The 22,099-nt window shown below is 36.7% G+C and overlaps 1 protein-coding gene across 3 annotated transcripts; it reads left to right on the top strand.

Annotated features, from left to right (window-relative positions):
* Positions 1-1,206: 1,206 nt before the first annotated feature.
* LOC127853229 (uncharacterized) lies at positions 1,207-18,445 on the top strand. Of its 3 annotated transcripts, XM_052387524.1 has the most exons (4): positions 1,214-1,280; positions 4,788-4,959; positions 6,866-7,012; positions 12,491-18,445. In XM_052387524.1, exon 4 carries the CDS (start codon positions 12,556-12,558, stop codon positions 17,689-17,691), a length of 5,136 nt encoding a protein of 1,711 aa, XP_052243484.1. In that variant the 5' UTR covers positions 1,214-1,280; positions 4,788-4,959; positions 6,866-7,012; positions 12,491-12,555; the 3' UTR covers positions 17,692-18,445. The 3 variants fall into 3 exon arrangements, with proteins under 3 accessions (XP_052243483.1, XP_052243484.1, XP_052243485.1); XM_052387523.1 differs by lacking the exon at positions 4,788-4,959 and having other exon boundaries at positions 1,207-1,280; XM_052387525.1 differs by lacking the exon at positions 4,788-4,959 and having other exon boundaries at positions 1,224-1,280; positions 6,871-7,012.
* The last annotated feature ends 3,654 nt before the right edge of the window (positions 18,446-22,099 follow it).

The following is a 22,099-nucleotide window of genomic DNA, read 5'->3' as shown; positions in this document are numbered from 1 at the left end:
TATAGACGTGCAACTCAGAGCATGTAGTATTTTATTATGAAAAATTTAAATCGGAAGAAAGTATTATCCCATTGAAACTATAGATAAATATGTAAATTTTCGACTTAAACATTGCAGAAAGAAGATAATAAGTTCGTAAAAAATATTGGTGCCGGGGGGGTAGAGGAGTTACACATTAACGTCAGTACATGAAAATGAATAAAAATAAAATGGAAATAAATAAAAACAAGCAATTCATTTCATTTCAGGCGAAACAAATTAAAGGGGCCTTATAACAGAATTTGGCATGTATTGAAATTTTTCATGAAATGCTTTATATTGATAAATGTAAACATTGGATCTAAAAAGCTCCAGTTAAAAAATAATTATACATTCATTATACATGTATATAAGTGTGATATTATTATTTTTAAAAAAATTAAAAAGTTACCCTAAACTGGGCTCGAACCACTGACCCCTGGAGTCCTGGAGTAAAAGCTTACCACTTTGACCACTCGGCCATCATTGCACATACAATGAAGGATGCATTTTTACTTGATTTACGCATTTCTCGTAGTATCACAACATATAACGTCAACAACAGAACTCTCCAAATTATTGAATCGTTTCGCGTTGCAACGCTTTGTAATTTTCAGATTTTTAAATCGTCAAAAGATGCATATAATGGATATTTTAGAGCATGGTTAATGTTAAGTACAACTGTTTCCTCACAAATATTATAACTAAAACGAAAATTTGCGAATCTTACACAACTTGTTTAAATTTTGTCAATTTACCAAAACGCGAAAAGGTCCATTTTAAAATTGCTTTTATGTGGTTTAATTGATAATTTAATACAATGCTCATCGATACCAATACATTTATTATTATAAATACGCCGTGGTTCATTCTTTTTTAGACTCACATACTTTTACTTAGATATAAGTTGATCTATTGTTCATCTTGTAATCATAATTGTTGAGTTTGTGTGAATTATGTATACAATTGAAGATTATAAATTAATGTCATTTTCCTCAAAATCTCACCACTATAGACAATTTAAAGTAAATTACATTTGTGTTTGCATTTTTCGTGTCCGTTTGATTGGCCCACGTTAACAAGTCAAACTTCAAGTCCTGTGATTGTATGTTATATTGAATACATTCAAAGAGCGAACAACTGGAGTTCCTTCAGCGCTTTGATTTTATACTGGCGCGTAACCTCTGTGGCTCAGATTGAAACAAAATGGCGTCAATTAGACTTTAAACGAAGAACGTTCTTCTTCTTTACTGGACTACCATGTAATGTATACGTTCATTATGGTGTAAATCCACGTACAGTTAAATAATGATGCTTATGGAAATTATAAAACGTAGGCATGCAGAGTTTAATCCATTATTAGCGCGTATCGTGACTCTTGGGTATCTTACTTATTACTAGCACATATAAACGGACTGCCAGAACCTTTGATAATTTTTGCTATGGCGGCTCTGGCAGTCCATATTCACCCCTTCATAAACATGGGTGCAGTTCAGCGCAGAGAATCCGTGCTCTTCACTAAACAGACGTCGTTCGAGACAAATTAAGGAAAATAATGAAAAAACTTCGATAAACATGTTAAATTTACCTGAATGGCAAACTACAGATGTTATTCTTTGCATGCACCCTAAAAAAAAAAACTACCATGTTTCAACACACTTTCCTCGCTGACATGTTTTATGTTTAAATTTGAAACAGTGTATTCTGTATCGAATAACACATCGTTATCGACTTTGTAGGCTCCAACACATAACCCGACGTGCAAAATATTGGTGTACTGCGACCTAACCAATATTGGGTAAATTTTCCAATATGGCGGATACAGCGTACGAAAGCAAAACTAAGTCAATAAAAAGCAATTATTTATTGTTTTAATGGTACCATTCGTATGAGTTTGTGGTTTAGACAGGTAAAAGTTGATAAGATCTTGCAGTTTCAGTGTTCCTTTACCATTGCATTGTTGATTAAATTTTGCACCCATGGGCAAGAGCCGGCGCATTGCAACTATCAGCTAACCATTGGGTTATAAAGCTGAGAGTTGAATTATTGCAACTACTACTACTACAGGCAGCAGTATCATAAATTTGCCCCCCCCCCCCACCGAGTTTGAAAAAATAACCCTCGTATAGGTATTATATATACACAAGGTATGAAACGCACTATGTGCCTATTGCTGAAAGATTGTTAAACACTGGACGTGACCTTTTCATCGAAAACACACATGCTCCCATGCAGTTGCCGCCACAATGCAACTGGATTCGTTAAAAGACAGTTAAAGCAACGTGATTACACAACTAACCGATCTCCTGCTCGGCTAATTGTGTTGGCCAATGAAATGGCGTTTTAGAACCGAGCATTCGATCGACAAAATATGACAGCAAAACACAGACATGTAGCGAGAAAGTCGAATTTAATTGAATATTAAAGTTATTAGCCGAGCAAGAGATTGGTAAGTAGTGTAATCTCGTTGCATTTGCTGTCTTTTAACGAATCCAGTTGCATTTCGTCGGTAATTTATGATACTGCTGCCTGTGATTTACTAGCACAGGTGGAAGTAACGTACCCTGGATAGTATATTCAAATAAATATATAAAATCATGTTTAATGAGAGTAAAAATGGAGAAAAAAAAGCTAAAAAAAATAATTTTATAGGCCTTTCTTCGCGGGCCTCAAAAATGTCAAAAATAATAATAATCCAAAGCATCCCTTGGTCCTCTTATGACAATTGGACAACCTTTCAAAAAAGGTTTACTTCAAAGAAATCCGTCCAGCCGTTAACTCACAGTCTGTCAAGAACCACGCAATATTTCAAGCCAAACGGTGCACAAGAATAAATGTGGGACAGACGTTCACACAATATTTTTGAGTTTTAATCGATAGCTGGCGTCCTATTTCTTTCAAACAACGAGGCATGTCACATAATGCATGCATATGCAACCACGGACAACAAAAACTTGATTCAAATCGACTTACTTGCGAGCAAATTACGCATTTTTAGCTCATCTATTTTTTGAAAAAAAATTATGAGCTATTGTCATCACCTTGGCGTCGGCGTCGGCGTCGGCGTTGGCGTTGGCGTTGGCGTCGGCGTCCGGTTAAGTTTTGCGTTTAGGTCCACTTTTCTCAGAAAGTATCAATGCTATTGCATTCAAACTTGGTACACTTACTTACTATCATGAGGGGACTGGGCAGGCAAAGTTAGATAACTCTGGCGTGCATTTTGACAGAATTATGTGCCCTTTTTATACTTAAAAAATTGAAAATTTTGGTTAAGTTTTGCGTTTAGTTCCACTTTTCTCAGTAAGTATCAATGCTATTGCATTCAAACTTGGTACACTTACTTACTATCATGAGGGGACTGGGCAGGCAAATTTAGATAACTCTGGCATGCATTTTGACAGAATTATGTGCCCTTTTTATACTTAGAAAATTGAAAATTTGATTAAGTTTTGTGTTTAGGTCCACTTTATTCCTACAGTATCAAAGCTATTGCTTTCATACTTGCAAGATTTATGAACTATCATAAGGGGACCGTGCAGGCAAAGTTATGTAACTCTGACTGGCATTTGAACGGAATTATGGGCCCTTTATACTTAGAAAATTGAAAATTTGGTTAAGATTTATGTTTTGGTCCACTTTACCCCTAAAGTATCATAGATATTGCTTTCATACTTGGAACACTCACAAACTATCATAAGGGTACAGTAAAAGGACAAGTTGCATAACTCTGGTTGTCATTGTTACGGAATTATGGCCCTTTTTTGACTTAGTAACTTTTAATATATGGTTAAATTTTGTGTTTCGATCCACTTTACTTCTTAAGTATCAAGGCTATTGCTTTCAAACTTCAAATACTTACATGCTATCATGAGGTTACTGTACCTGGCAACTTTAATTTTACTTTGACCTTTGAATGACCTTGACTCTCAAGGTCAAATTATTAAATTTGCTAAAATTGCCATAACTTCTTTATTTATGATTAGATTTGATTGATACTTTGATGAAACTACTCTTACCTGACATACCACAATAGACTCCACCCAAACCATCCCCTCCCCTCCCCCCCTCCCCCCCTCCCCCCCCTCCCCCCCCCTATTTTTTTTTTTTTTTTTTTTTTTTTTTTTAAGATCATCTCACAAATGACCACCACACCCTCACACTATACCCCCACCCCCCCCCCACCCCACCCCCCCCCCCCATTTTTTTTTTTTTTTTTTTTTTTTTTTTAAGATCATCTCACAAATTACCACCACACCCTCACACTATACCCCCCCCCATTTTTTTTAAAAAAATGGTTATGTTTGAAATACCGTCCAACCAAAATACCGTCCAACCATCGCACCCAAACCCCCCCCCCCCCCATCGCCCCCCCAACCCCCCCCCCCCTGATTTATTTTATTTTATTATTTTTTTCGCTTTTTTGGAAGATAATGTAATAAATGTCCACAACCCCACACTATACACCCCTCTTCACTCCACTCCTCCCTCCTTTGTGATTGAAAATGAGAGTCCCTTCACCTTTAAAAAGAAAATAGATGAGCGGTCTGCACCCGCAAGGCGGTGCTCTTGTTTATGTTTCTCTCTCCGAGAAATGTCAACTGGCGCCATATGTTTTACATTTGGAAGTACTACGGATTTGACCCCAATACGGTACTGGCAGCAGCTGACAACAACAACATTAGCCAGTTGACATTTCCCAATTCATTGATTTCGCAACTCGTTTTTTCCCAATTTGAAGATTTCACGACTCGAAAAATTCCCAATTGTAGGGGTACAGGTACCTTTCCCCTTTCGGGAAAAAAACGCTGAAAAGGAAGGATAAAGAGAGATAATCCCAGCTGATCATACAACCAGCTGGAAGTGAAACCCCTTGTTAGACATGCAGCTTTGTGAGCTCTCTCTTGAAGGATACCAAAGAGGGGGCCTCAGCTACTGTATCAGGTAGTCTGTTCTACACTGGGATGGTTCTGGGGAAGAAACTGAACTTTAATATATAAAGACATCTGAAGATGTTGAGTAATTTTTGTATGCCAAGCTATGCATGTTCCGACGTGTTTGCGCTGGTGCTTTTGATAGGGAGACATCACTTGGTATGTCAACAAGTTCATGTATGATCTTGTACAGAATCACTAGATGGAGTTTTGTGCGTACGTCCTCAAGAGACTCCCATTGAAGTAGATGCAGCATGCTGCATATCGTTAACGCTGCTGGTCTTGCGGTAACGGTTGGTGGTAAAACGTGCTGCTCTCCTTTGGACCCTTTCAATTTTCTTATTAACTTGTTCTTAAGGAAAGGGATTAATAAATTCAAAAACACATTAAATATACCTGAATGGAAGTTTACAGACATTATCCTTTGCATGCAACATAACAAACACGACAATGTATCAACAGGCTATTCTCTGTCCTTTCTAAAATTAAAATTGTTTCCGGCCAGGAGGTCCTACATGTATAATCATGCAGCCTTTACCAGACCGGAATGATTATGTCTGGCCCACAAAAGAAAAAATGATCATTAAAGACAAAAATGATATTTGTATGCCCCTTGATCGAATGATCGGGGGTATATTGTTTTTGGCCTGTCTGTCATTGTATGTGTCACAAAACTTTAACCTTGGTCATAACTTTTGCAATATTGAAGAAAGCAACTTGATATTTGGCATGCATGTGTATCTCATGAAGCTGCACATTTTGAGTGGTGAAAGGTCAAGGTCATCCTTCAATGTCAAAGGTCAAATATATGGCTTCAAAGTGGCGCATTAGGGGGCATTGTGTTTCTGACAAACACATCTCTTGTTTAGCAATATTTTAATATAATTATAGTAATTCATTTTTTAACCTTTTTCCCATCAGAAGCAAAGTGAAAATGGCATTTGCAACAGGGATAATTTTAGGTCTGCGTTCTGCGTCCTGTACGCATAGAAATCGTAGGGTATGCTATCATTTGCTATATGTGCGTCTCGCGGACGCACAATCCTAAAAGTTTATAAATTATGATACTGACAAATATTTGGCAAACCGAGAAAAAAGAATTTAAGACCGAAAAACTTGCAAATCGACCAAAAATGGCCGCCATTTTACTATTGCACAATCAATAATGCGGGTCATTTGAAAGCTGAATTTTGTATTCAACAATAGGAAGCGTCAATATGATACGGAGCATGGATTGCATAGCACTATATTTTTCTGACAATTTTGTAATTTTCTAGCAACAAATTAACACTAACAGTCCTCGTGCATTTCATGTAAAACATGCGAAAATAAGAAATCATAAAATTCTTCCTCTGGGAAAGCCTGGGCTTTTACTTTGATGATAAATAAAAACTCGTGGTGCTTTGTTTTTTAGTGGAAACTTTTTTTTGTTAATAAGCTGCATCTTAATGGCTACAGTCGTTGAGATATGTCAGTATTGACGTAAAACTGCTCATCTATTATAATGGTCAAGTGGGGTTATTGTTTGACACACTACACATGCTTGTCTTGAAAATAATCTAGTCATAAAACTGTTGAGTTGCCCTTTAAAGTTTCCTGTTTAATTGCGCCTAGATTGCCATATGATGTCATTAAAATGTTGAAATACCCTGATCCACTATGTTTTTCTTCTTCTCATAAACGGGACCCATACTTTTCCTCTAGGATTCATAGATTTAAAACCTTTGAGTCCCAAACAGGCCACATATCATGATGTTAAAATAAGACATAAAAGCAATTATCAAACATAATTTCAAATATTATTATGTTGCAAATAAATGCAATGAAGTAAGTATTCAGACTTACAAAAGCATCATGTATAAATTTTGTACCGGTATATTCTTACTTTTTACCAATGTTACATTTGTATTTTTCAGAGTAGGAGTTGGAGGCAGCTGCAACAAACAGCAACATATGTCTTTATGACTTGCTCAATAGATTGCATGTTTGCGGCATATGTTCGGATTAGTGAACACACAAAAATCTGGAGATTTGTTTGTTCTTAGTGTTGGAATATATATATTGTAAGTTAACTAGTAACTAGAGACTTTTTGTATAATATTTTAAATTACTGTTTGTAAAAGAATTGAAATCTTACATTTAATTATTTAGAGCTATTTTCCTGCGATAATATGGTTAATTTTTAAAAGATTTTAATTACTCGATAATTTGTGTAAAAATCATTAACAGTATCATTCTTTGAGAGTGGCTTAAGAAATTCAACAATGTTATGTAGAGTAAAACATTTTGTTATCATAAACTTTCTTATCTGTATGGACTGTAAAGGTGATTATTAGTGCTGTACAGTGACATCAGAACAAGTGTTTCTATACCCCCATTATCATTGGTAATGGGGGCTATATAGGAGTCACTTTGTCGGTCTGTCTCTGTCTGTCTGTCCCGAAAATGTCATCCAATCTTCACCAAACTTAGTCAGAAGTTGTATCTCTATGATGTCTAGGTCAAGTTTGAATATGGCTAATGCCAAGTCAAAAACTAGGTCACAGGGTCACTTAGTGGGTTTTAAACCAAAAGTTTGTCAGGACCATAACTATGTCATTTATTGTTAGATTTTAAAATGACTTGGTACATTAGTTCACCATCATAGGACGATGTGTTGTGCAAAAAAAAGTATGTCAATATCTTCAAGGTCAAGGTCACACTTGGAGTTCAAAGGTCAAATGCTTGTCCGGGCCATAACTTTGTCATTTATTGTGAGACTTTAAAATTATTTGGCACATTTGTTCACCATCATTGGACAGTGTTTTATGCAAAAGAATTACTTTGTATTTTCAAGGTCAAGGTCACACTTTGAGTCAAAGGTCAAAAATGGCCATAAATGAGCTTGTCCGGGCTATAATTTTGTCATTCATTGTGAGATTTTCAAATTACTCTGTACATTTGTTCACCATCAATGGACGGTGTGTTGCGCATAAGAATTACGTCGATATCTCCAAGGTCAAGGTCACACTTTGAGTTCAAAGGTTAAAAATTGCCATTAATGAGCTTTTAAAATAATTTGGCACATGTGTTCACCATCATTGGACGGTGTGTCGCGCGAAAGAATTACAGTAATATCTCCAAGGTCAAGGTCACACTTTGAGTTCAAAGGTTAAAAATGGCCATTAATGAGCTTTTAAAATCATTTGGCACATGTGTTCACCATCATTGGACGGTGTGTCACGCTAAAGAATTACGGTAATATCTCCAAGGTCAAGGTCACTCTTTGAGTTCAAAGGTCAAAATGGCAATAAATGATCTTGTCGGGGCCATAACTATGTCGTAAAAAATCCAGTTTTGAAGTTAAATCAATTTAAATGATACTATTATATATGCAAGTATCTGTTTTAATTATAATTTGTCAAACTAGATAAATACAACATATAAAACTGCATATTATGCACTTTTGATAAGACACAATTTATTCCCAAAGTGATGTCTTATTCCCAATTCACATAATACAGTGTTTATGGCGTATTATTTGGGTTGAAAGTCAACAGGACCTACTAGGTAAAAAGAGAAATGAACGTTGACGTACACAAATTGTACTTCGATGTACAAATATGAAATACACTGCGACGTATATATTTGTAGGTCCATGTACAATTTGTACGTCAACGTACACATTTTCTGAACAGCCAATCAAAACACTGGTATCTTGAGCCGCTTTTCCTTCAGATTTATTCATAATAAATGTTTAAAATCTCTTTTAATTGAGGACAAAATGAACAAAAATATCAAAATTGAAAAAAAAAAGATTTGAAAATAAATATCTACTTGACGGTATTTATTCTAAAATCGGTTTAAGTAATAAATATTATACACTTCAATAGACAGCCGGCCGATGTCTGATCTATATGTCATAACTTGACGCTCAAAGGGATAGGGATCACCACAGCAGGTTGCTAATACACAGTGTGTAGACTTCCGCTGTTTTCTTGTGGAAAAGGGGGTATATTGCTTTGCTCATGTCGGTCCGTCTGTATGTCCGTCCACCAGATGGTTTCCGGATGATAACTGAAGACACTTAGGCCTAGGATCATGAAACTTCATAGGTACATTGATCATGACTCTCAGATGACCCCTATTGATTTTGAGGTCACTAGGTCAAAGGTCAAGGTCACGGTGACCCGAAATAGTAAAATGGTTTCTGGATGATAACTCAAGAACGCTTATGCCTAGGATCATGAAACTTCATAGATACATTGATAATGGCTCGCAGATGACCCCTATTGATTTTCAGGTCAAAGGTCAAGATCACGGTGACCCGAAATAGTAAAATGGTTGCCGGATGATAACTCAAGAACTCTTATGTCTAGGATCATGAAACTTCATAGGTACATTGATCATGACTCGCAGATGACCCCTATTAATTTTCAGGTCACTAGGTCAAAGGTCAAGGTCACGGTGACCCAAAATAGTAAAATGGTTTCCGGATGATAACTCAATAACACTTATGCCTAGGATCATGAAACTTCATAGGTACATTGATCATGACTCGCAGATGACCCCTAATGATTTTCAGGTCACTAGGTCAAAGGTCAAGGTCACGGTGACTCAACTTAGAAAAATGGTTTGTGATAACTCAAGAACGCTTACGCCTAGGATCATGAAACTTCATAGGTACATTGATCATGACTCGCAGATGACCCCTATTGACTTTCAGGTCACTAGGTCAAAAGTCAAGGTCACGGTGACTTGACACAGAAAAATGGTTTCCGGATGATAACACAAGAAAGCTTATGCCTAGGATCATGAAACGTCATAGGTACATTGATCATGACTCGCAGATGATCCCTATTGATTTTCAGGTCACTAGGTCAAAGGTCAAGGTCACAGTGCCAAAAAACGTATTCACACAATGGATGCCACTACAACTGACAGCCCATATGGGGGGCATGCATGTTTTACAAACAGCCTTTGTTGATTAAAAATATGGTTAAAATTAAAAGTAAAAAAAGCGGTGTGCTTTTTTTCAAAACATAAGAAATTGAAATGTTCAAATTCTGACTTTCGCATAAAATCTTGACAAGAAACAGGCCATGTGGTTCCTCGCTTACAATTTACTTTCATCACAAGGATTGAAACCAATATTCAACTAAACCAAAAACTACCAGTTACAAAGGAGGTCAGACATTGTTGGGAATAATACTGGACCTCTGCAAATTTTAACGGAAATGTCTGAGGTCTGACGTCATTCGCATGGGTTATTCAACATTTAGAATAAAAGTGTTTTCAGTATTATATTTACTAAGGTTAAATTTAATAGCTAGATGGGAGATAACAAAATGTTGAAATAAAAAATAAAAAAATGGGGGGGGGACCCTTCAATTAAGGTCTTATTTGGGAAAAATATATAAAGAGGGTGTATATTGTTTTGCTGGATGTCGGTCTGTCTGTTGGTAGAACAGTTTGTTTTTTATCAATAACTCGTCAATGTATTTACCGATTGGTTTGATACTTACATGTGCATTGGCCTTGGTCAGTAGATGACCCCTATTGAAATTAGGGTCACTAGGTAAAAGGTAAAGGTCACTGTCACAACAAGTGTGAAATTGTTTCTGATAATAACTCGTCAACTAATTGACTGATTGGCTTGATACTTCACGTCTGCATTGGCATTGATTGAACAGTAGATGACTGCTATTGAAATGTTGGCTACTAGGTCAAGGTAACTTTCACAATAAGTGTGAAAATTGTTTTCAAATCAATTTCTCGTCAATGAATTGACCGATTGGCTTGATATTTCACATAACAGGGGTGTCAATTTTCCGGATTATTCCGGAAATCCGGATTTGAGCCGTCCAGGGTTGATTTTGAGGTGAATGTAAATCCGATGAGTTTGTTTAAGGCGGGTGGGGGTAGGGTTACAATTCTTTTAGTGCGGGATCATTTCAGAATGAATATTGTTATAGCATCGTCGCCATTCCGGACATTGGCGCTTAGTACCGATTTTATTTATTGATTTCTGATTGGTAAGCGACTGGCACTGACATGAGCAGGCACTGGCAAAGTAAAGCACTGCAATATCATATTTTAAAACAATATGTTAATCAAATTATATATTGACTGCGTATTTGCTAGGTTACTGGTTTTCATTTTCTGCAGTCAAACGATATGCATATTTAATTTCATTTGCAAATGATGTATCGCGACATGTTTTCGGACAGTCGTTTTCGGATAAGCTGGTTTGTTAATTACATTTCAAAGTTCTTAATATCATTTGTTTAGAATGACAAATACACCTGCGGTGTTACTGATGGTTTGGTTTATAATATTTCGCATTGTACTCACCAGAAATTGCACCTAGAAAGACTATAAAAAAAGAACAATAAGCTAGGGCTCGGGGGGTTGGGCCCTCTCTTCCCTTTATCCTACGGCTTAATTTTCCGGATTTCAAATTTGGGCCAATTGACACCCCTGACATAAGCAATGGACTTCGACAGTAGACGACCCCTTTTGAAATTGGGACCAGAATAAGTGTGATAATAAGGATTAAGTGAGGTATGTCAAGGCCCTGTTTGGGGGGGGGGGGGGCATCTGTCTCCGACCACAGAGCTCTTTGTTTCCATTGAGAATAGGGCCGAATATAAGACTCATTTTGAACACACACAAAACACTGCTTGAGTCACATTATAATTGACAGCATAGCTCCTTTCTTGACTGCTCTGATTCACAGGCTAATATGGAGCCATTTATGTTGTAAGACCCATTTTTGCATTACATGGCTCATACAGTTGTGATGTCTCCAAAAACACAAGAAACTTATTTTTTTAAGTACTTCAAGAATTTAGTTTTTACCAAAATAAGAAATGGTTAATTTGAAATTCAAAATTCATTTCTTACTATAAATATATAACAATAGTATTTGTTTCTCTCTAGTTTTATAATGTTTTTTCATATGGCAACAAATATTATAATGGATAGCAAGTGATTAACATATCTAAACAAGGGACCAATAAGACCACATAAACCAGTCACCAAGTTAGTTTTTGATGTTTGCCATTTACTGGCATATTTGACATCAAATGTGTTTCAAATTAGATTTTGTTTTCATGAGTCTATATTATATTTTATGTGATTTCCATTCATTAGGTATACATGCAAGGCAATACACAAATGTACCTAGGTTTATTAAAGGTATATGTACCCAGGATGCTGCTCAGATGTATAGACAGCTACATTTAGGTGGTCTTTATGTTTGACATATTATCATTTAACCTTTAAATTGAAAGTTGCTTTCCAGATGTCGTTCAAATATACTTTCAAATTGTTCATAAAGAAAATTCAAACAAATTTTTGACAGCTAATAGTTGCATTGTGTATAATAAAGTTATACAGGGTATTTACTGTCAGTTTCAACAATGGACATTATCAAAGTTGAAGATGATGCATTGTTTTTCTTAACCTTTTTTTAGAATTTATGCATTATCATAAATGCATTTATACAAGAAAATAAGAATTAATGGATTCATGTTAAGATAAAAGTACTTATGTTTCAGTGTTATCATAACGAAGCAAATTGCAACCACAGCAGTGTATAATCTTTGCATCTTTAGAAGGCGTGATGTGGAGAAACAAAAGTCGTTTTCATGGAAATCCAGGTCAACATGGAGGTCATAATAGAAGTCGGACTACTGGTGGCCACAGTAGAGATGATCATGATCAACGTAGTGGTGTTTACGAGAGGGAAGCTAAAAAACGTGCTGATGACATATCATTCAATGAGGAACTGACACCTCATTATGATGATCGTGGTTTAGGTCATTATACTGCAGAAAATGAACGTGCTGAGTATCATAGGAAACATGATGATTATAGACGGGAAGATGTGCGCCATGATGATTACAGAGATAGCTACCCTCGTGAACAGGAAGCAGACCTTCTAAAAAGGTACCCAGAAGATGGTGACAGCTACAGTCAGAGAGACAGTGGCAGGTTTGATGATTATGATGACAGGAGACGCGCTAGATATGAAGATCAATTGGGACTAGTGGATATAGAGCTTGATATTGGAAGAGATCGTTTCAAGGACCATGGTATTGACATAATGGATGAAGATCGCTTACGAGAAAAGTCAAGGTATGATGAAGGTTTGTCTCTTACACAAGAAGAAATCTTTCACCTGGAGGAAAGACAGAGATTGGCGTCTTATAATTCAGGTGGCAGAGATTACAGTGTGAGACATTCTGAAAGATTGGAGCTTGAACATGATAGGTTATCTGAAGGAAGATCAGATCAGAAAATATATAATGGGAGACATTCTGACAATTGGCTCGACAGAAAGCCAAGAGATATGCAGACAAGAGCTGCTAGACGCTCTTTTGGGGGTCAAAGCCCTAGGAAAATGTTTGGGAACAGAGGCAGAGGATATTACCGTGGGTCTAGAGCAACCAGAGGTACCGGTACATTTAAAACACCCAGAATATTGGTTAAACATGCTTTTTCAAATAGAAAAGCTGGGCCTGTCAGTAAAAGTGATCAAAGGGGCAAAAATAATCTTAGCGAAAAAGAGAGCGATAAAAAACCCACCAATTCTGACCATTTGTCATCTAGTAGTTCAAAAACTTGGCAAGATTCATTGAACCAATCTGGTGCAGTGAAGAAACCTTCTGATCGAAAGTCAACTTCTTTAGAAATAAATAAAAGAAACTCTGATATAAGTGTGTCCAAAATAGAATCTTCAACGTCTCGATATGATAAATTGACTGATAAAAGTAAAAGTGATAAAAGAACAGAATCAAGACATGAACCAAGGCATCACAGCAAGGATAGAAAATCATTAACAAAACATGATGAGTCTCGAAGTCGTCGCAATAGTAATACTGGACATAAAAAAGCACGAACCAGCTCAGGGCATAAAAAAGACCATGACTACCATGAGGAAGATGTTCTCAGCATCTTAGCAGATGACGATGGATTTGAAAAGGAAACCAAAAGAATAATTGGCTCAGATTCGCGTGGATGTCCATCCCCTAGAAAACTGGAGATTACTAAAACAGTTAGTGCTAAAACGGCTGTGGAAGAGAAGACAAAAACTGATGATACACAAATCAAGGCAGTTGACAAGGAATCCAACTCCAGAAAACCTGCAGAGCATCAAGAGACTCCTAGAGGACAGGTGGACAATAAGGCTGTGACAAATACTGAAAACAGACTTGCTAATAGGTCCAATAGTTACCAATTTCACTATAATGCATTTTCTCAACGCGGCAGAATTCGTTCAGCAAAAACATATTCTTTTGCATCTAAATTTAAGAAGAGGCCCTTTCAGAGTCATATTAGAAATAGGTTTGGTTATGGTGGTCATACAGGTAGATTTTCTGAACAATCCCATTCTCATGGATTGAAATCAAGGCAAACTTATTTTGATAACAATCAAGATAGAATTAATACTGGTTTAAATGTGTCTAAAGAGGATGTTTGGAATAGAAGGTCAATTTCAGTTGCTGCCACACGTAGGGACTTAAGAGGTTATGATACTTTGATTTCAAGGGAAAGATCTGGGGCCATTCTAAGGGATGACCGTGATGAAATTAGCAATGATGACATAAAGGATACAAAAAATGTGTATATAAAGGGAAGTTATGCTTTGTATGATAAGAGTGTTGATAACTATCATGGTCAGACATCTTTTGTTAGAAATAAACCTTTTCATTCATGGCAAAGAGATGGAAGTAGGTATAAAACAAGGCCTTCAGTGAGTCATAATGAACGGGTTAAGAAAAAGTATTTTAGAGGTGGAATGAGGGGAAATCAAAGGTTTTTTAATAGGGACAAAGCAAAGAGACATGGGGACACGGAAGGTGATTCCCGCAATTTTCAGAAGCAAGAGGTTGAAAGGAGACAGAGGGAGGAGTACCATGACGATGAAAGAATTGTTATGTCTCGAGATGAGAGGGCAGAAGAGGCAGCTCCTCAGCAGCAGGTGTTCTTTATACCTGACAGTGACATTGCAGGAATGCAGCCACAGTTTGTTGATCAGTTTGGGAACATGGTCGCCAATTCAGAGGTAAGTATGATGAACACTGGTGATGTCCCTATCCAATATTTACCCCAAGTTCTGGGATCGGACAGTCAGGGTGAGCAACAGCAGATCTTTTTCATTCCCTTTAATCAAATGCAAGGTTATCCGGAAAGCCTGAATCCTGCTCCAGTTGGGGTTGAAGCACAAAGAGATATGGAGCAACCCAAATATCAGGAACCAAAAGTTTCATCAAATAAAAAGGATACAAGGAAAAAGCTTGTTCGCAAAGGTTTGTCTAAAGAGGCAAGAGCAAAAATACGAGCTAAATTAGCTTTGAAGAGAAGGAAACGTATGGAGAAAGAAATTGAAGAAAAAGTTCTTAATAAGCTTCTGAAGAGTTCACGTTTTTCTAATTTAAATTCGTCATCAAGCTTGCCAGCCCCCAAGAAACCAGTTATCAAAAGGATATCACCACCAAGTGCTACAAAGCCAACACATTTAAATAAAAAGTTGACTGTCACCAGACATGCTAGACAGAAAGCTGAAGATCTTGAAAATGTAAGTGATGAAGATAAATATGACAACATAAGTGACTTAGAAGATGTGTCTGATGAGAACTATTATGATCAAGATGATGGAACTGTTGGGCAAAACAGCAAAAGACCTATGTTTAGAAAGCCAGGACAGCAAAGAAAAAACAGTCAGTCCCAGAGAAAAGGCTGTGCATATGGAGATGTAAGAAAGGTTGTGGATCAGAACTCGGAGATGAACAACACAAAAAGAACAGTTCTGGTCGAAGATAAAAAGAGACCTGATAAAAGACATGGGCATTATGACTATGAGCACAGTAGGCCATCAGAAGAAAAAAGACATAGATCCATGAGTCCCATTGAAATAACGGTAAGTAATGAAAATTATGTTAGTTCATCGCATAGGAGCAATGAAAGTCCCAACAGAAAGAGATTTGGTAAAAATGTTGGATCATTAGCAAACCAAAAGCATAATCAAGAAAAGGATAACCAACATCTTGGATATGAAAGGGAGGGATTTGAAAGATTCAACAGATCTTACAATGGAAATAATGGATATGATGACAAAGTGGGCCATAGTTCAGCTCCAAGAACTGACAGCAGACGTGCCACAGACAGTAATACAAAGGATTCAGATAGAAGGGATTCAGGTAAGTATCGCAGAGATGAGGATGCCCATCCAAAGAATGATCCATATCGCAGTAAAGATGAAAGTTCAAACATTCAAAGAAATAGGAAAGACCCACACAGCAGGAGTCATGAGCCTTCAAAGGACAGGGAGGATAGAAGGTCTACTAGGAGTGGACGCTTAAGCAACAGTCCAAGAAGGCGATCAAGAAGTCCTCAGCAACAAAGTCGAGACAAGCCACAACATAGGCGTGATAGTGCAGGGAGGAATGACGAACTTTGGAGGGATAGAGGAGAAAAGACCACCAACAGTAGAAGCACACTGGATAATAATGCTCTTAATTTTAGTCAGAATGCTGCTTTGTCTCACAATCAGTATATGCCTAATAGTAATTGTTTTCAATCATTCCCCAATCAAGGTCAAGGTAATATGCGTCAAGGTCATATTGATAATAGCTTTCCGCCCCATACTGGCTCTATGTCTGGCCCTATGCACTCACCTTTCCCTCAGTCCATTGGCCACAATATTGATGTATCTGTTCCTCCTCAATTAAGCACTGCAAACTCTGGTATGAACCAGGGGAATTTTGGTGAGCAGATGGAGATGGGCCAAGGAATGCAGACTGGGCAGCAACTGCATCCTAGAATGCCACAGCAGAGCAATTACTTAAACCAGCAGTTCGGTAGCCAGTACCAAATGCAGCAGAATTCTCTTTTTACTCCAATGAAGCAAAATCAGATGGGAGGACAACAGCCAAACATTCAGTCAAGTAATTTATTTCCAATGCAGAATCAAGGAATGCAAACTTTCCAGCAGAATCGTACACAGATGATAACACGGGGTCCTTTTAGTCAAAATGTGGGTCAATTACAGATGGCACAGGGGCAGAATATGGGTCCAAATGTTCGTCAGGAACAAGATAACATACAACCTCTGCTGCCTAATAGCATAGGTCAGTCCAATTTCATTGCAACCACTCCTCAGCAGGCAATGAGAGGAGTGATTGGAACCCTAGCAACAGGTGGTGTTGGTGGGCAGCAGGCAGTACGGGTGTTGAACAAAGGTCCTCGGCCAGCCTTCATGGTGCAGGGCAGTGGAAAACCTGACCATCAGTCGGAGCATAAACGAGATGTTACCACTGCGTTTGGAAGTGATGTCGCTGCATCCAGTAACCAATATAGGGATGACAAAAAAGATGAAGATGTTGGACAAATGCCATGTTCTCTCTGCGAAAAGGTGTTTATGAACAGGAATGCCATCAGGAAACACACAGCCTGGCACGACAAGCAAGCAACAAAAGATGAGAAATTCAAATGTGACAGTTGTGAGCAAGGATTCCCAAACTTCCAAGAGTACAGTTCCCATATTCAAGAAAAGCACACAGTGGATTCCCTTAATTGCAATTCATGCGACAAGACCTTTTACACAGTTGTCCAATACCAGAGGCACATTGACCTGATGCACCTTCAGTCCATGCCCCTCCACAGTTGTTCTTTATGTCCTGCAAGTTTTGCACAAATAAGATACCTTGTACAGCACAAACGGGAGCACCATCAAAGAAAACAAAGTAATGTATAAAAAAAATATATCCTAGGTGGCCATATTTTTATGACGACCAACTGCGATCTTGATTAATATCTTTTCTAATTTCTTTTCTTGTCTTATAAATATTCATATATTTAATTTGTTCATGCTGATGATTTGATTGATGATGTGTTTTCGGTTAAGGTTGTTTATAAGGAGAATAAGTAAGTATGTCCTGTGAATGATTGTTATTGTCTGTTTTTGGAATACCGGGTACATTCATATAACAATACCATGTTTAAAACCTGGATAGGTAAGTATATCTTGTGAATTATTCATTGTCCTTTGGTGGGAATAGATGGATATGACAATTAAGTGTTCAAAACCTGATTAGGTAGGTAAACCCAGTGAATAATTCAGTGAATGATTCTTAGTGTCTTTTTGGGAAATAATTTATTACAGTAGTGTTTAAATCCTGAATGCATATAGGTGCATTACATTTGTAAGATTATCCAGTGAATGATTCAATGAATGGTACGTTTTGTCTTGTTAGTAATCCATAAATATGACAATACAGTGAACTCTGTTCTAAAGCAACTGAAGTTCATCTGATTTTATTTGCTCAGTGTTAAAAATATATTACCCTAATGTATATTTATATCTAATTGAAATATATTAATTATTGGTATACTATGACAGTCAGTTCTAATATAAATTGCTTAGCAATGTAAGGTTCAGTTAAAGCGGGTATATACGATTTTGTCAAATATTTATGAATTTATATAAACTGTGTAAAAAACTTTATATATATATATTTCAATATAAATTAAAATAAGAGTTTAGAAGAACATGTGTCGAAAAAATGCGAAATAAGCCAGATATTTAATTCTGAAATTGAAAACGGCTGTACGGCCGAATTCGCCAGCATGTATACCATACATGTACGATGTTCATCTAAACTTATGAGGGGTGTTCCAGAAGTTCGTGGATTTTCGCTATAACTTTCATTTGGTAACATAAATGGACAAACAAATAGCATGTTAAGAATAGTTCGTCCTTTCCAAATATACTCTCCAAATATCATGGAAATACATAAAACAATAAATATATATCACAGATTTAAACGTGCACAATGCGCACACCGACGCACGTGTAACGTTTCTGTTCAACGTCAATGACGTTATGAAGTTAACAACTGTCAAATCTTTTCCACATAACCACCTCCAACGCGAATGCACTTTATGTGTCGGGAAATCCACTTGTCAAAAGTGTCTCTTTACCAGTCAGCGTCAAAAGACGACACAATTCGCTTTGCTGCAACTGTAAGCTCCTGTTTACTGGCAAAGCGAATACCGCGCAACTGTGATTTAACTTCCGGGAAGACGCGGAAGTCCATAGGGGCCAAATCCGGGCTGTAAGGAGGACTTAGGCGCTGTAACGTGAAATTTGCCGTAAATTCTGTTTATCAACGACATTTAAACCAAATTTAAATTCGCGTAACGCTCATACTTATAATAAAATACACGCGTGCGCCGCATGTCGTTACTGAGGTCTCTATGGCAACGCCTTTCAAACGCGCTTTATGGAATTCATACATTTTAGCTTATATAATTATAAAGTTCCTGATAATTGGTTTGTATAATATGTAAATTTCATTGACTTTTACCAGCAAACTAATAAGTTATAGCGAAAAAATCCACAAACTTCTGGAACACCCCTCGTAGTTTAACGGTTTTTAATACAAAGACGAATGCTTCGGTTATTGTAGGAAAATCTGTACGTCACTATCGGCTCTGGGCGCTAATTTGTCTTTGCTGCATTTTATGAAATTCGGCTCTAATGTATAATTTTTCTTGTCTATTTTGTGTTCTTGTAACATATTTTATCAATATACTACAATTAAACACATATAAAAAATCGTATATACCCGCTTTAAAGCGGGTATATACGATTTTTATATGTGCTGAATTGTAAAATATTGATACAAATATGTTAAAATAACACACACTATGCAAGAAAAATGATACATTTAAGACGAATTTCATAAAATACAGCAAATACAAATTAGCGCCCCGAGCCGATTGTGACGAAGATAATTCGTAATTATTTTCCTACAATAACCGATGCATTCGTCTTTTTTGTAAGTGTTCATGTGTCGTATGAATCGATATCGCTGCAGAAATTTCAAATGAACCGTTAAACTAAATTTAGATTCACATCGTACATGCATGATATACATGCTGGCGAATTCGGCTGTACAGCCTTTTTCGATTTCAGAATTAAATATCTGGCTTATTTAGCATTTTTCGACACATGTTCTTCTTAACTTTTATTTTAGTTTATATTGAAATATATGTATAATACGTTTTTTACACATTTTATATTTATTACTAAATATTTGACAAGATCGTATATACCCGCTATAATGAAAAATATGACATGAATGGTTTTCAGTCATCATCTGTCTGCTAAATCATTGTTGGCAAAGTATTGCCTAAATTATTATATATTTCAAGGATTAAAGTTTCAAATAACTCCAATTATCGTGTAAGTACCTGTTATCGAACAGCACCTATTATCGGACGTTTTGTTTTGATTCTGAATGCACATGTGCAAAAGTGCGCATGACGTCACATTGATAAACAAATGGTCGCACATAAAGTGCATGACCTACTTGCCTACTTAGCTTGAAACAAATGCGCCGAAAACAGGTTAAAAAATGTATTTATTGTTATTTACACTTTTTTATGTGTTTTTTTGCTATTACTTTTTGAATGCATTTATCAAAACGTGCATTTACACACCAAAAGCATATTTCTGTTTGCAATTTTGATTGCAGCAGACGCAGATTTTTTCGCCGAGTCCGGGTCACGTGATAGTCATGTGACTTTTTATATGCTTGAGTAGTATTTATGAAGTGTCGGGTAATAGGTCATGTTTACATCGGCCGCCATTTTGTTTTGTCTGCTAGAGGTGACATTAACCAGGGAATCATTGTTATGAATTCTTGAAGGATATTTGCTGGCAAACTTTACAGATAAGTTATTAAATGATTAAACTGTTAGTCATTTGTTAAAACAAAATGTTTTTGTCATTTTAAGTGTTCCAATTTTAACATATTTTAAGGTAATTTCTTATGTGTTCGATAACTGGTTCGTCCACCATATAAGTTATATTGTTATTATACATGTAGCCAGATTGTCATATCACAAGGAATAAGCAGTTTTGGACAGAAAACAGTTGCATTGATTTCTAGATAAGTATAACTTTTACCAGTGACAGTGATGTATTATGTACATGTCTTACAAGTGAATAGACTTGCAATACAAATGCATTGTGTGTTTTTTATGCCCCCGGATCGAATGATCGGGGGTATATTGTTTTTGGTCTGTCTGTCTGTCTTTTGCAATATTGAAGATAGCAACTTGATACTTGGCATGCATGTGTATCTCATGGAGCCGCACATTTTGAGTGGTGAAAGGTCAAGGTCATCCTTCAAGGTCAAAGGTTAAATATATGACTTCAAAGCGGCGCAATAGGGGGCATTGTGTTTTCTGACAAACACATCTCTTGTTATTTGTGAAGTTGTTAGACAAAAGTAGAATGTGGGGGCATCCTTTCCATACAGCCACGTGTCTTGTTGAAATATGTAAATTGCCAGCCAGATCAAAATTGTCCTTGAAAAAATTTCCTAGTGCATCAGCATGTATGCATCCCTGTAAAGCACATTTTGTTGAAATTACAATGTAAATTTTTGTGCACTTTCTTTACATGACATAATTGTAAAAAAAATAGAAATGGTGGCATACACTTCTTATTTATAGGGGTTGTAATAGTAAATATTATTTATACTGGGAACTGTCTTGCATTGTAGTTTTAACTGTAAACATGTCAGTACTATAATATTGAACTACATTGTATATCTGTTTTTTAACCAGGTTTTCCGAAGGAAAAAACTGGTTATTAGATTGGGGAATGTCGGCGGGCGGGCCGAAGAAGCTTGTCCGTGCCATAACTTTGTCGTTCATTGTGAGATTTTAAAACCATTTGGCACATTTGTTCACCATCATTAGACGGTGTGTCGTGCGAAAGAATTACATCGATATCTCGAAGGTCAATGTCACAGAGTTAAAAGGTAAACATTTTCCATAAATGAGCTTGTCTGAGCCATAACTATGTCATTCATCGTGAGATTTTAAAATCATTTGGTACATTTGTTTACCATCATGAGAAGGTGTTTCGCACGAAAGAATTCATCAATATCTCCAAGGTCAAGGTCGCCACGACTCAAAATAGATTTATTTTGAATCAAAGGGGGTTAATTATAAACAATCAGTTCAGTTTGAGTTGTCTCCCTTTATCAGACTTTTTTTACATTGAAAATCTGGTTTTGTGACAATTTTGTCCCTTGTGTTGTTTTTAACCAGGCTTTCATCATGACTGTTCGCTCAGGAATTCCATT

This window comes from Dreissena polymorpha, chromosome 12 (assembly GCF_020536995.1).
Source record: "Dreissena polymorpha isolate Duluth1 chromosome 12, UMN_Dpol_1.0, whole genome shotgun sequence".
Lineage (NCBI taxonomy): Eukaryota > Metazoa > Mollusca > Bivalvia > Myida > Dreissenidae > Dreissena > Dreissena polymorpha.
This window is presented reverse-complemented; position numbering and strand designations above follow the sequence as displayed.

Coding starts and splice junctions, on each gene's coding strand:
- LOC127853229 (XM_052387523.1), top strand. CDS start 12,556: ATGTGGAGAAACAAAAGTCGTTTTCATGGAAATCCAGGTCAACATGGA.